At 41.6% G+C, this 12,662-nt stretch overlaps 1 protein-coding gene across 2 annotated transcripts in view; it reads right to left on the bottom strand.

Annotated features, from left to right (window-relative positions):
• The window catches only part of TUBGCP3 (tubulin gamma complex component 3), a 99,567-nt gene extending 87,685 nt beyond the window's left edge, over positions 1-11,882 (bottom strand). Inside the window, exon 1 of one of the 2 annotated variants that reach the window (XM_070751152.1) lies at positions 11,587-11,882. In XM_070751152.1, coding sequence (XP_070607253.1) covers positions 11,587-11,662 — 76 coding nt within the window. In that variant the 5' untranslated portion in view covers positions 11,663-11,882. The remainder of the gene's footprint in view (positions 1-11,586) is intronic. The other variant, XM_070751153.1, reaches the window with a different exon arrangement.
• Positions 11,883-12,662: the final 780 nt, after the last annotated feature.

Below are 12,662 nucleotides of genomic sequence, written 5' to 3'. Positions count from 1 at the left end.
TCCGGATCTGAATTAAATTTGAATGTCTGCACAGTTTGAGGCAACTTTAGGGACCGCCTTCTGCCGCACGAATCCCAGCGACCGATTAGGTCCCATAGAGGTGGCCTTCTGCGGGTCCCGTCGACAAACAATGCCATCTGGCGGGACCCAGAGGAAAAGCCTTCTCTGTGGCGGCCCCGGCCCTTTGGAATCAACTCCCCCCAGAGATCAGGATTGCCCCCACCCTCCTTGTCTTTCGCAAACTCTTAAAAACCCACCTCTGCCACTAGGCATAGGGAAATTGATTCCCCTCGGCCGTCCCGTTTTATGTATGGTTTGTTTGGGTTGTATGATTGTTTTTAAATTAAGGGTTTTAACTGTTCTGTTTTTAATCATTGGATTTGTATTGCTGTTGTGAGCCTTTCCGAGTCTTCGGAGAGGGGCAGCATACAAATCTAATAAATAATAATAATAATAATAATAATAATAATAATAACAACAACAACAACAACAACAACAACTTTGTGTGGTTCCGCTCCTCTCTAAATGTACATCTAGTCAACAGTGGCAGGGGTATATGTTGGTACCTTAAGTACTGTGTACTGGAGTTTTAGAAAGCTAGGTCCTTTCCCTTCATCCTTTTTAACATCTATATAATGTCATCAGAAGAGGACAATTGTTGATTTGAGGTGAGACATCATCAATATATTGTATTTTTCAGAGTTTAAGACGCACCTTTTTCCTCCCTAAAAGAGGCTGAAAATTCAGGTTCAACTTATACTCTGAATGCCGCTTTTTTCAAAGCTTTTTCCTCCCAGCCCTAACTAGGTGTTAACGATCTTCCCAGCTCTTATCTTGCAGGCTTTTTCATTGTTACTCTCTCTGAAGAATGTTTTTCCAGCCCTAAGTCTTTGCATGCTATTTTCTTTCATTGCTCTACTTGCTCCAAATAAGTTTCTTTCCAGCCCTAACATTGTTAGCTACCATAATAGTGCTAATGATGTTCCCAGCTCTTACCAGCTTGCAAGATCTTTCATTGTTATTCTCTGCAAAGAATGTTTTCCAAGCCCGAAGTCTTTGCAGGTTTTTTTTTTCATTGCTCTACTTGCTCAGAATTTTTCTTTCCAGCCCTAACCAGGTTCTAACAATGTTCCCAGCTCTTACTGGCTTGCAAGCTCTTTCATTGTTGCTCTCTCCAAATAAGGTTTTTTAAAGCCCTAACCAGGGGATAAAATAATATGCTGAAACTGACCAGACTAAGGATGCTTGCCAGATGAATACTTGGTAAGCAGATTCTTTTTCCTATTTTTGTTTCCCAAAAATAAGGTGCGTCTTATATTCCGGTGCGTCTTATGCTCCAAAAATACGGTATGTCCTCTTGGTATACTACTGATGGGGGGATGCAGCGTAAATCCCAACTTTGTATTTGCAGGCTATCAGAGTCTGGATCAGAGGATCAGGCTCACGTTCAAGATTCTGTTACTATTAGCTTATAATAAAAAGTACAATATTAGCATGCATGGTTTTGGTCTCCTAGTCTAATTACTGTACTTGGAAATCTCAATGACTTGAATGTCCTACCCACCCATCCATTTTTGTGAGAATTAGGGAAGAGCTTCAGTTACTTGGATTAAGTTCTGCCTGGACTGAGATTTCTTTTACATAGAAACATAGAAGACTGACGGTCCATCTAGTCTGCCCTTATACTATTTCCTGTATTTTATCTTACAATGGATATATGTTTATCGCTGTGGATTTACCAACCACGTCTGCTGGAAGTTTGTTCCAAGGATCTACTACTCTTTCAGTAAAATAATATTTTCTCATGTTGCTTTTGATCTTTCCCCCAACTAACTTCAGATTGTGTCCCCTTGTTCTTGTGTTCACTTTCCTATTAAAAACACTTCCCTCCTGAACCTTATTTAACCCTTCAACATATTTAAATGTTTCGATCATGTCCCCCCTTTTCCTTCTGTCCTCCAGACTATACAGATTGAGTTCATTAAGTCTTTCCTGATACGTTTTATGCTTAAGACCTTCCACCTTTCTTGTAGCCCGTCTTTGGACCCGTTCAATTTTGTCAATATCTTTTTGTAGGCTAGGTCTCCAGAACTGAACACAGTATTCCAAATGTGGTCTCACCAGCGCTCTATATAAGGGGATCACAATCTCCCTCTTCCTGCTTGTTATACCTCTAGCTATGCAGCCAATCATCCTACTTGCTTTTCCTACTGCCCGACCACACTGCTCACCCATTTTGAGACTGTTAGAAATCACTACCCCTAGATCCTTCTCTTCTGAAGTTTTTGCTAACACAGAACTGCCAAGGCTGAATGTTGTCTTGATTTCATTTTTGTTTCTCCTGTTTCTCGATATTATTCTTTCTTCCTATTTTCAGGAATTCATATTGAGGCCTCTGATCTTCCGAATTGTCTTCTCTACATTATGTAATATTTGCAACCAAAAAAACAAACAAACAGAAGAAGAGAACTACCATATTTATTTATCAGCAACATTTGTAAGACAATGGGCTCCAGGCACCTCATCATATTTTTAGAGCGTGCTTGGGGAGTGTAATGATCTAATAGTTGGCTTCTAGGAGCAGGAAACAATCTGGGCTCTCTGACAAAATTGCCCCTGAGTAGTTTATTTATATGCACCAATCCTGGAGCATACCTTAGTTCCTCTGGGAGACAAAGCATCAGAAATGATAAACAGTATATACATGCATAAGGAACAAAAGCCAAAACTGATCTAGAATAAGTTCAGGACAATGCCATGGTGATAAGGGAAGCTATCATTAATTCCCTCACATATTTCATCAGGCTTTAGGATAGTAAATTCCTACTCATCACTTTCTGGAGCAGGAGAACCTACCTATATTGTTTCTGTTTATGAACCTGCAATTTTTTTTTTACTTCTTTATAGTGGAAGCTTTATTATATTTTGGTATGTTGATGAAAGCCACAGAGAAGGCGGTGTGTGCAACACAAAGCATTAAAATACATCATCGTATAATATGTACAATACATCTTTATACATTTAAATTAAATGCAGGTAGTCCTCAACTTACCACCACAACTAGGGCTGGAATCTCAGTCATTGGGCAAAGTTGTCATTAAGCAAGATGCCCACACGACCACTTTGCTCAACAACTGCAATCCCAGCTCTCCTAACTGTGTTTGTTAAGCGATGGTCTGGGCCAAAAAATGGAGTGAGAGGTCCCTCAAGAATGAAGGAGGCCCTGGAAGCCTCAGATAGCTTTGGTGATCAACAGCACATGTAAAATGTTCCACTTATTTTTCGTGCCCAGTTGATGCAAGGCAGTCTTCCTACAAGAGGTCAACTTGTGCTATTTTAGGACCAGACAATCTGTGGGACTGTCTCCTGCTGTATACCACCGAGAGACCAATTAGATCCCACAGGGTTGGCTTTCTCCAACTCCCGTCGACTAAGTAGTGCAGGTTGGCGGGCCCGCAGGGGAGGGCCTTCTCTGTGGCTGCCTCAGCCCTTTGAAACAAACTACCCCCCAATGTCCATACTTCTCCCACTATACTGGCCTTCCAAAAGGCCTTGAAGACCTGGGGCCCGTGAGATTTAACATCTAGTCACTGCTGAATTGCGATTCACCTGGTATGTAGGTATGTATGACTGTTTAGGTTAATTGGGGGGGGGGGGTATTGTTTAGTTTAATGGGTTTTTACTGTTTGTTCCTGTTCATATTTGACTTTTAGTGTATTATTGTATTATTTTATTGTTGTAAGCCGCCCGAGTTCTATGGGATTGGGCAGCATATAAATTAAATTAAATTAAATTAAATTAAATTAAATTAAATTCTGCCGATAAGCACAATTTTATTGAGCTTTCCCAGGCCTGATGAAGTGGGGAGAACGATCGTAAGCTCCATTTCTGCACTTCTCTGGTGGGAAACCAGAAATAATGATGCTCTAAGATGTCTTTCTGCTCTCCATCAGATGAGCTGCTTTCCTTGCATGGAGTAGAGCTGAAAACCCTTTTCTGGCATGCAGGGGAAAAAACCCTTAAACTATTAACATCCAAACTATGTAAGCTTCTGCAGCCCACAGAAGGATGTGAGTTTTCCATACATAGAGGAAATCTCCTCCAATGGGATATAGAAACAAAGCTTAAATCATGAAGATGTAAGCTCCACTTCTGCAGCCCACAAGAGGAGATCTCCTTTATGCACAGAGGACAGCTCACATCCTTCTGTGGGATACAGAAAAGAAGCCTAGATCTCCATGATTTTAATTTCTGCACCCCTAAATGAGGAATTCTCTTCCATTCACAGTCTCCAAAGACAATAGTGCTTTCAGCAAGAAGCAGCAGCTTGCAGCCTTCCCTGCCAGCTCACACTGACTTTCTGAAGAAGATGGCAGAGAAGTTGGCAAACGGTGATCACATGTTTGCAGGGAGTTTATAACTGGTTGTAAGTATGAACAGATTGCCAAGCATACTAAATGTGACTGTATACATGTAGAAGTCAGTTTCACTGACTATTGGTTTGGCTGTTCAGGTTACCATGTGGGTAGAAATTTATCCTTGTGTATTTTCTGTTCTGGAGGATTACTGAGCTGTTGTGGTTAGCTCTGGCCCAGCTCCTGCCCCAAGGAATGTGCAGGTGGATGTGGGGGAAACATTCACATGTCGCAGGCCTGTTTTGCTCCCTGTGGAATCTGCCGACGAAACCTCCTCTGACCAAGGAAGCGTGAGTGACAGGGAAGAGGGGAGTTTGGCAGACAGCCCAGGAGATCAATCATCTGTATCATCCTTGGATTCTGAACAAGAATTAATGACACATCCACGCATGCATAGAGTGATGCATAGGAGACAACTGAAGGATTATTACAAGAGAAAATGAGGCCACCTGTGGTTGGGTGGGGCTGCTGTAATTAGTGCTACAGATAAAAGTGCAACCTGGTGTTTTAGCCTCATGGCAGTTTATCTGATTCATTGTTTCGTCAAGATCGTGGTTTTTGTGCTGTTCAAGATTGTATGTGGACTCTCTGGACTTTAGAATTGGACTCACTTTCCCAGTTATTGGGTGAGCAATTGGATTGCATTTAACCTGTGCCTTGTGTGTACCAGAAAATCCCTTTGACGTTTAAAAGGGGAGCTGTTTCTGTTTTTCTGTTTATAAAAACTTTGGGTTTTCCTTTTATCGTGTGGTGTGTGTCTTCCTGGACTAATTACCCTGTAATTACAGGCAGTTAAAACACACCGGCATGACACTGAGCAAAACCTGAATTTTGTCCTCCTTCCATTGTTTGCACAGAAAAATCCATAACAATGACTGCTTGAGTAGTTCTTTTTTACCAGAAGGGGACAATATTTGCAAACTAGCCCAATATTTATTCATATAAATTGTATTTAGTTTGTAAATAAATTAAATTTACTTATGTATTTATATATTTTATTTATTTATTTAGTGACTAAATACCATGGGGTTAAAGCTTTACTATGACCATAAGTGCTTTCTGAGTCCATCATAACTACAAATAACTACAACCAACCAGTTGTACTGACTATCTGTGGGATCGCCTCCTACCACACACCTCCCAGCAACCAATAAAAACCCACAGGGTTGGCTAAGCAATGCCAATTGGCGGGGCATGGGGGAGGGCCTTCTCTGGGGCAGCACCAGCTCCCTGGAACCATCTACCTTTGGAGATCCGCAATGCCCCTATGCTACTGGTCTTTCAGAAAACCTTAAACACCTGGCTCTTCCAGCCACAGAAGATATGTGTGATTTTGTTAAATGGATTTTAAATTGTTTTTAATGCTTTTGTAATGTTGTTCTTGTTGTAAGCCACTCAGAATCCTTCGGAAGTTGGGCAGCATACAAATTTAATTAATTAATCAGTGCCTTCCAAAACAACTTAAGGGTTAGAGCCAGACCTATTTTCACAATATGGCCTCCTTTGCTCCTAGTACAATTTCCTTTCCCCTCCAGCTGAGTAGTTACCCAGCTGCCTAAAAACACAATTTTGCCCGTAGAAAAAAAGTAATGATTAATAATCTATTTAAAGATCCCAGACCTTCAAACAAGTTTTGAAATATGTGGAAAACAAGCCCTATAAAAAGAAAGCTTCAAGGAATTAATTAAGAAGAACGTTCTTTCTAAAGATCATTACCAATCATAAGTACTACCCATAAGCAGTGTTCCCTCTAATTTTTTGGGGGGGTGGGCGGAAAAGTATAGTGTCTGAGCGGCAGTCCCTTCGGGACTGGGCGGCACAGAAATATTAAATAAATAAACAAACAAACAAACAAACAAAAAACCCACCCTGTTTTGCCTCAGAGAATTTCAAAATAAAATACTGTACTGTGTGTCTATAACAGTGAGCTCATAATTGGGCAACTCTATCAATATCAAAATGCCACTTAAACAGTTGAGCTAGTTTCAAACTAGATTTTGATTTTCTTTCTCTCTTCATTACTCCCATTCTTTTTCTTTCTCTTTTCCTTCCTCTCTTTTTTCTATCTGTTTCTCTCTCTTCCTCTCACTCTTTCCCTCTCGGCTTCTGGGCAGGTTTGAAAAACTCTGAGTTGATGATGATTTTTAAGTGAGCGATTGCTCACTGCTCAGCTTAGAGGGAACTATGCCCATAAGTACAGTGGCACCTCGGTACTCGACCACAATTCGTTCCAGAAGTGTGGTCGAGAACAGATTTGGTCGAGTACCGAATTTATTTATCCCATAGGAAATAATGGAAATGGATTTAATTGGTTCCCAGCCCCTGTTAACTCGCTGGGAACCAATTAAATCTATTTTCTTTATTTCCAATGGGATAAATAAATTCGCTACTCCAAGCTGCAGGAAAGGTGGGGGCTGCTGCAATCCCGGCAGCTTTGGGGGGCTCCTTTCCTCATTGCTTCGTTTTATTACCTGTAAGGAGCTTCAAAAACTTTTTTCCTGTGGCTGCAACAGCGGCGATTTCCCTTCCAGTAGCAAGAGCGCCGGGAACGTCACGTGATGAAGTGAAGCCGGCGGAGCCATCTCAGCAATTGCTGCCGCTCCAGCAGCTTCTCTTCATTACGTGACTTCCCGGGGCTCTTGCTACTGGAAGGGAAATCGCCGCTGTTGCAGCCACAGGAAAAAAGTTTTTGAAGCTCCTTACAGGTAATAAAATGAAGCAATGAGGAAAGGAGCCCCCCAAAGCTGCCGGGATTGCAGCAGCCCCCACCTTTCCTGCAGCTTGGAGCTCTTAGAGAGCTCCTCAGCGCCCTGAAGCTGCCGGGATTACATTTCAGATAATGAACAAAATTTTCTCTGGCTGTTCGGTATCCGAATTTTTGTTCGGATACTGAAGCAAATTTTTGCAGAAAATTTTGTTCGATATCCGAAATGTACGAGAAGGGAAGCGTTCGAAAACCGAGGTACCACTGTACTACTTTTAAGACATGCTTTTGGCATGTCTTATTCAATTGCATCACAATGCAATAGAACATAACAGAATTATCTTGTGTTCAAGGCTTTTTAAAAAATTATTTATCCCACAGCTCTCAATACGATTCCTGATCTTTGAGTCAAGCATACACCAATTCCATTACATATATGAATTGCACTGGCCTGCAAAAATTAGCTGCCCTTCACTTTTGAAAATGGAAACAGTGATTTATTATTGAGAGTTACAACTCATGCAATACAGCGAAGATGACAAGGTAAAGTACATTGATCTGAAATCTTTTTTATATACAGATATAAGGAATCTCAACTATAGAAGCCTGATAATGAAGCAATGAATAGGACAGGTATGATCTATGACTATCACAGAGATTTTTTTATGTCCAGCCTTGAGATCAAAGTGATGCTTACTGCTCCACAAAAACAAACCAAAAAAGGCTAAGATAACCTTGCTTCATAAGGTCTAAGCACTGGAATTGAGGGCTCTCCCATTCCACACACCAAAGTGAATGCTACCAAAATGTCTTTCATCATCAGTTTCTCCATTTCAACTGAGAACTTAGAACCAAGGCTGAAAAAAACCCTTTTCCTTTTAGTTAACTGGTATGATACACTCTCTACATGGGGCTACCTTTGAAAAGTGTTCGGAAACTTCAGATCGTGCAGAATGCAGCTGCGAGAGCAATCATGGGCTTTCCCAAATATGCCCATGTTACACCAACACTCCGCAGTCTGCATTGGTTGCCGATCAGTTTCCGGTCACAATTCAAAGTGTTGATTATGACCTATAAAGCCCTTCATGGCACCGGACCAGATTATCTCAGGGACCGCCTTCTGCTGCACGAATCCCAGCGACCAGTTAGGTCCCACAGAGTGGGTCTTCTCCGGGTCTCGTCAAATAAACAATGCCGCTTGGCGGGACCCAGGAGAAGAGCCTTCTCTGTGGCGGCCCCGGCCCTCTGGAACCAACTGCCCCCAGAAATTAGAATTGCCCCCACCCTCCTTGCCTTTCGTAAGCTACTTAAAACCCACCTCTGCCGTCAGGCATTCTTTCCCCCTAGGCCTTTACAATTTTATGTATGGTATGTCTGTATGTATGTTTGGTTTTTATATTAATGGGTTTTTAATGGTTTTTAGTATTGGATTATTTTGTACATTGTTTTATTATTGTTGTTAGCCGCCCGGAGTTTCCAGAGGGGCGGCATACAAATCCAATAAATCAAATAAAATCAAATAATGATCCTATTTGAGGTATATTACTAGATTACAATTTACAATACACAATTGGCATGAAAAATATTTGAACAAGAGTACTCATCACAACAAAAGTTTTGGACCAAAACCTTATCTAGGTCTTTAACCTCAAGAAGAAAGGTATAGATGAACTTAACTAAATATCCTTTCTGGATTTCCTTACTAGAGATAAAAGCATACTTCGTTGTGGACAGGCATTTGGATTTCAAAATGCTTCTTTTTTATATCAGTCTCAGGTACATGTATTGTTTAATGGCTAGTCTGGAATAAGGATTTTAAACATTTGTGGTTATTTTTTTCTCCAAAGACTGTAGGTCACAGCTGGCCATGATTTGATTTGGATTTCCACCTTAAAATCTAATGGACTGTTTCTGACTATAAGTAGCCTCTTCTGAGTAAGGATGTAGAGTTAACTCTGGCAAATAGCCTGGCAGAGCTTTTTCATATGCATATTATGCCACATTTGAAAGATTATGTCAGAATTCACCTGCCTGATGGCCAGATCCTTAATAGCACTGTTTGAGGTGGGTTGTATATATGCCTTTTGACCTATGTTGTCTATTAGGACATTTTTCCTGACATGTCAGTAGCCTTTTGGTATCTCTGGTGCAGTTATATCCCCAAAAGTGGTTGTGGATAATCCTGGAACTTCTCTTGATTTCTACAAGTCTCGTCCAGTTCACTTGCTTCTAAATCTATCCCAAGCGTTTGATCGGTTTGTTGTGTTGTCAGGACTCTTCTATGAACTAAAATCTTCAAAAAAAAAATCTTCAGAAAAAGAGCTTCAAATGCTTGTTTTTGTAACTTTTAATCCATCTTTTACAAAAGGGAAGGGGATCACATAGTTTTCTGCGTGCTGGTAGTTAGTTCTAGGTAGATTCTTGACATCAGTAATATTTGGAATCCCAAGATCCCCATCCCTTTAACATATCTGTCTATGTATATTATCACTGCATAGAATATCTCACTATCCTTTTACTTAATTGTTGACTTCAGTTAAGCAGCACGCCTAAAACCTACCTAATTGTGTGTGAATAAATATATAGAGAAGTAGTAAGCAATCATACGTACTTAACCTCTTGTAATATTCTACAAGAAACTGGGCCCCAAGGGGAATCTTTTGCTTGTTTGCTATCAACATTTCAACAACCCTCCATCACCCTAATACAGTGATGGCAAACCTATGGCACAGGTGCCACAGGTGGCATGCGGACCCATATCTGCTGGCACGCGAGCCGTTGTTCTAGCTCAGCTCCAACGTGCATGTGTGTGCCAGCTAGCTGATTTTTGGCTCATGTTTTTGGCTTCCAGAGCCTCCAGGGAATGGGGGAGAACATTTTTACTCTCCGGGGAAGTCTTTAGAGCAGGGGTGGGCAATTAATTTTGCCATAGGGCTGCATGAGAAATTGGGATGGTTGTAGACTAATATAATATAATTAACTAATATAATTAACTCAGTTCTACCCAATACTGTATATTATTGGGTAGAACTGAGTTAATTATATTATAATTATAAATTATATATTATATTACAGTATATTATATTATATTATATATATATTATATATTATATCTTGAACATCCGGTTCATATCTAGAAGTTATATATTATATTATATATTATAATTACAAATTAATTGCCCACCCCTGCTATACAGTATACATATGCTGGTAACAGATGCTAAATGAAAAAAACTGAAATCATTTGGTCATTATCACTTCCCTATACTGTAATTCCAAATTATGAAACATTATGATCCTGGAAAGTTCCTTTATCCAGTTTTAAGTTAATAATTCATCCAATTCATATAATGCTACCTGATTATTTCATTTTAAAAAAAAAAATCCTAAAGTTGTCTAGTTTCTTTCTACTTCTATTTTTATCTATCAAGGAACTTGTTTGCTTTCCATAAAAGGGGAGAGAGATTCATATTTAATAGTTTTATATTGCCAGAGTAATACCATTTCTCCTTCCTTCCTCCATTTCTCATTCCAAGGGTTGGACTGACCTCCGCGGGCCGGTCACAGACAGCAGCTGGGACACATCCAGTCCCCGGGCCGCATCTTGCCCAGGTCCGCTTTAGAGCCTGGGGAGGGTGAAACATGAGCCTACTAGGCCCACCAGAAGTTGGGAAACAGGCCGTTCCCAGCCTCCAAAGGGCCTCCAGGGGATGGGAGAAGCTGTTTTCGTCCTCCCCAAGCATTGAATTATGGGTGTGGGCACTCATGCATGCGCAATAGTGGGTACACACAGTCTTTCGGCACCCAAGGAAAAAAAGGTTCGCCACCACTGGCCTAATAACTAAGAACATTTAAAAAAAGAAATCAAACATAGCTCAGCATTTCCAGCTTGCTATCAGACCAGCAGAAATCACCTTTCACTGAGAGCTAATAATAAATCTTGTTTACCATACAGGTAAGTCATGTTCACAGGCAGGTTTACCACCCCCCAGGCTCTCTGCCTTCCACACCTGCTCCTCCTGGCTTTCCCTGATTCCGTTAGGAAATCCAAAAGAGAAGGAAACACGATTCCCACGACCCTAAATCCCTTAGACCGGGGGACGATCGGGTTCAGATCCGAGAGGCAAAAAAACTGAACAGCCGTTTCAAATCCGTGTGCTCCCGCTTGAACCACGGCTTGGGATGCGAAGGGGAGGAGTAAGAAGAGGCGCCTAAGGTAGCCGCAACTACTCTCTTCCCTTGCCAAGGGATTGCCGGGACGTGTGAATCAGCCCACTAGCCCACCCCGCGCCGTGGTCCGCTCCGTCTGGCATTCTGCATCATCATCATCATCATCATCATTCTTATTGAGAAGGGGAGCCGGCTGCTCCGAACCGACCCTGACAGCTATAAAAGAGCCGCTGATTCTCTTCCAGCCGGAGAGCAGCCCTCTCTGGGGGAAGGTGGAAAGGGGAGCCAGACCGTTACCTTCGCCCTTGCCCAGGATGCGGCAGCAGAGGTTCTGCAGCAGAACGTTGGGGGACTTCTGGTCCGGGTTCGCCATCCTCGCGCGCGGAAGGCGGAGGGGGACGGACGGGCTGGGGCGGGAAGAGAGCGCCCTCCTTCCCTCCCTCTCGGCGGAGCCGCTCCCCGAGCCGACCAACCCGGTGCTTGACTGGCCCCTGCCTTAGGGCGCCATTTTAATCAAACCCCGCCGAGAGGGGAGGATAAAAAAAAAGAAAAGAAACGGGTTTTTTCCCGATCGCACAAGCCCCCATAATGCCGCGCAGTCCGGACGGTGCAACGTGGAACACCTTCCGTCGGACAACAACGTTTTCATAACGAAAAGGTTCCGGGGATGCAATGGAATACTGTAGCTCCAGAGAAGCCTCCAGGAGGAATGTCACATTGCGCTGTGTTGTGTGTGTTTTTTTCCCTCTTCACTCCATGCAACAACAATTGAGTTCTTTTCCCGAAGAAAGCGAACATAATTTGCCCCGATTTGTCGGACTGCATTCAGATACGTTGGCCCATGACGTCATGATTGTAGATGCCTCTCTTCGGGCTAGCAACAATAATCTTTCAATTAAATATTAGAATGTGCGGAATTAGATTAACATATGAATTAAATGACAAAGAAGACTCAGAATTTTACGAAGTTTGGAACGTGCTTTATCAATGGATAGAGAGAAAGAAATCAGACGGAAAGGAGGATGTACAAATGTAGATAATCATAATAACAACAGTTGGAAGGGATCTTGAAGATCTTCTAGTCCAACCCCCTGCTTAGGCAGGAAACCCTCATTTATTTATTTATTTATTTATTTATTTATTTATTTATTTATTTATTTATTTATTTATTTATTTATTTTGTCCAATACACAATACATATTGAAGAGAATAGACATGAAGTACTGTATTATGTATAAAGAAAAGATATAAAAATAGTGGAGAAGATATATGATATATGGGATAAGGAGAGACAATTGGACGGGACGAAAGGCAGGCTAGTGCACTTATGTACGCCCCTTACTGACTTCTTAGGAACCTGGAGAGGTCAATCG

This window comes from Erythrolamprus reginae, chromosome 4 (assembly GCF_031021105.1).
Source record: "Erythrolamprus reginae isolate rEryReg1 chromosome 4, rEryReg1.hap1, whole genome shotgun sequence".
Lineage (NCBI taxonomy): Eukaryota > Metazoa > Chordata > Lepidosauria > Squamata > Dipsadidae > Erythrolamprus > Erythrolamprus reginae.
The sequence above is the reverse complement of the archived record's forward strand: the minus strand, read 5'-3'. Positions and strand labels throughout refer to the sequence as shown.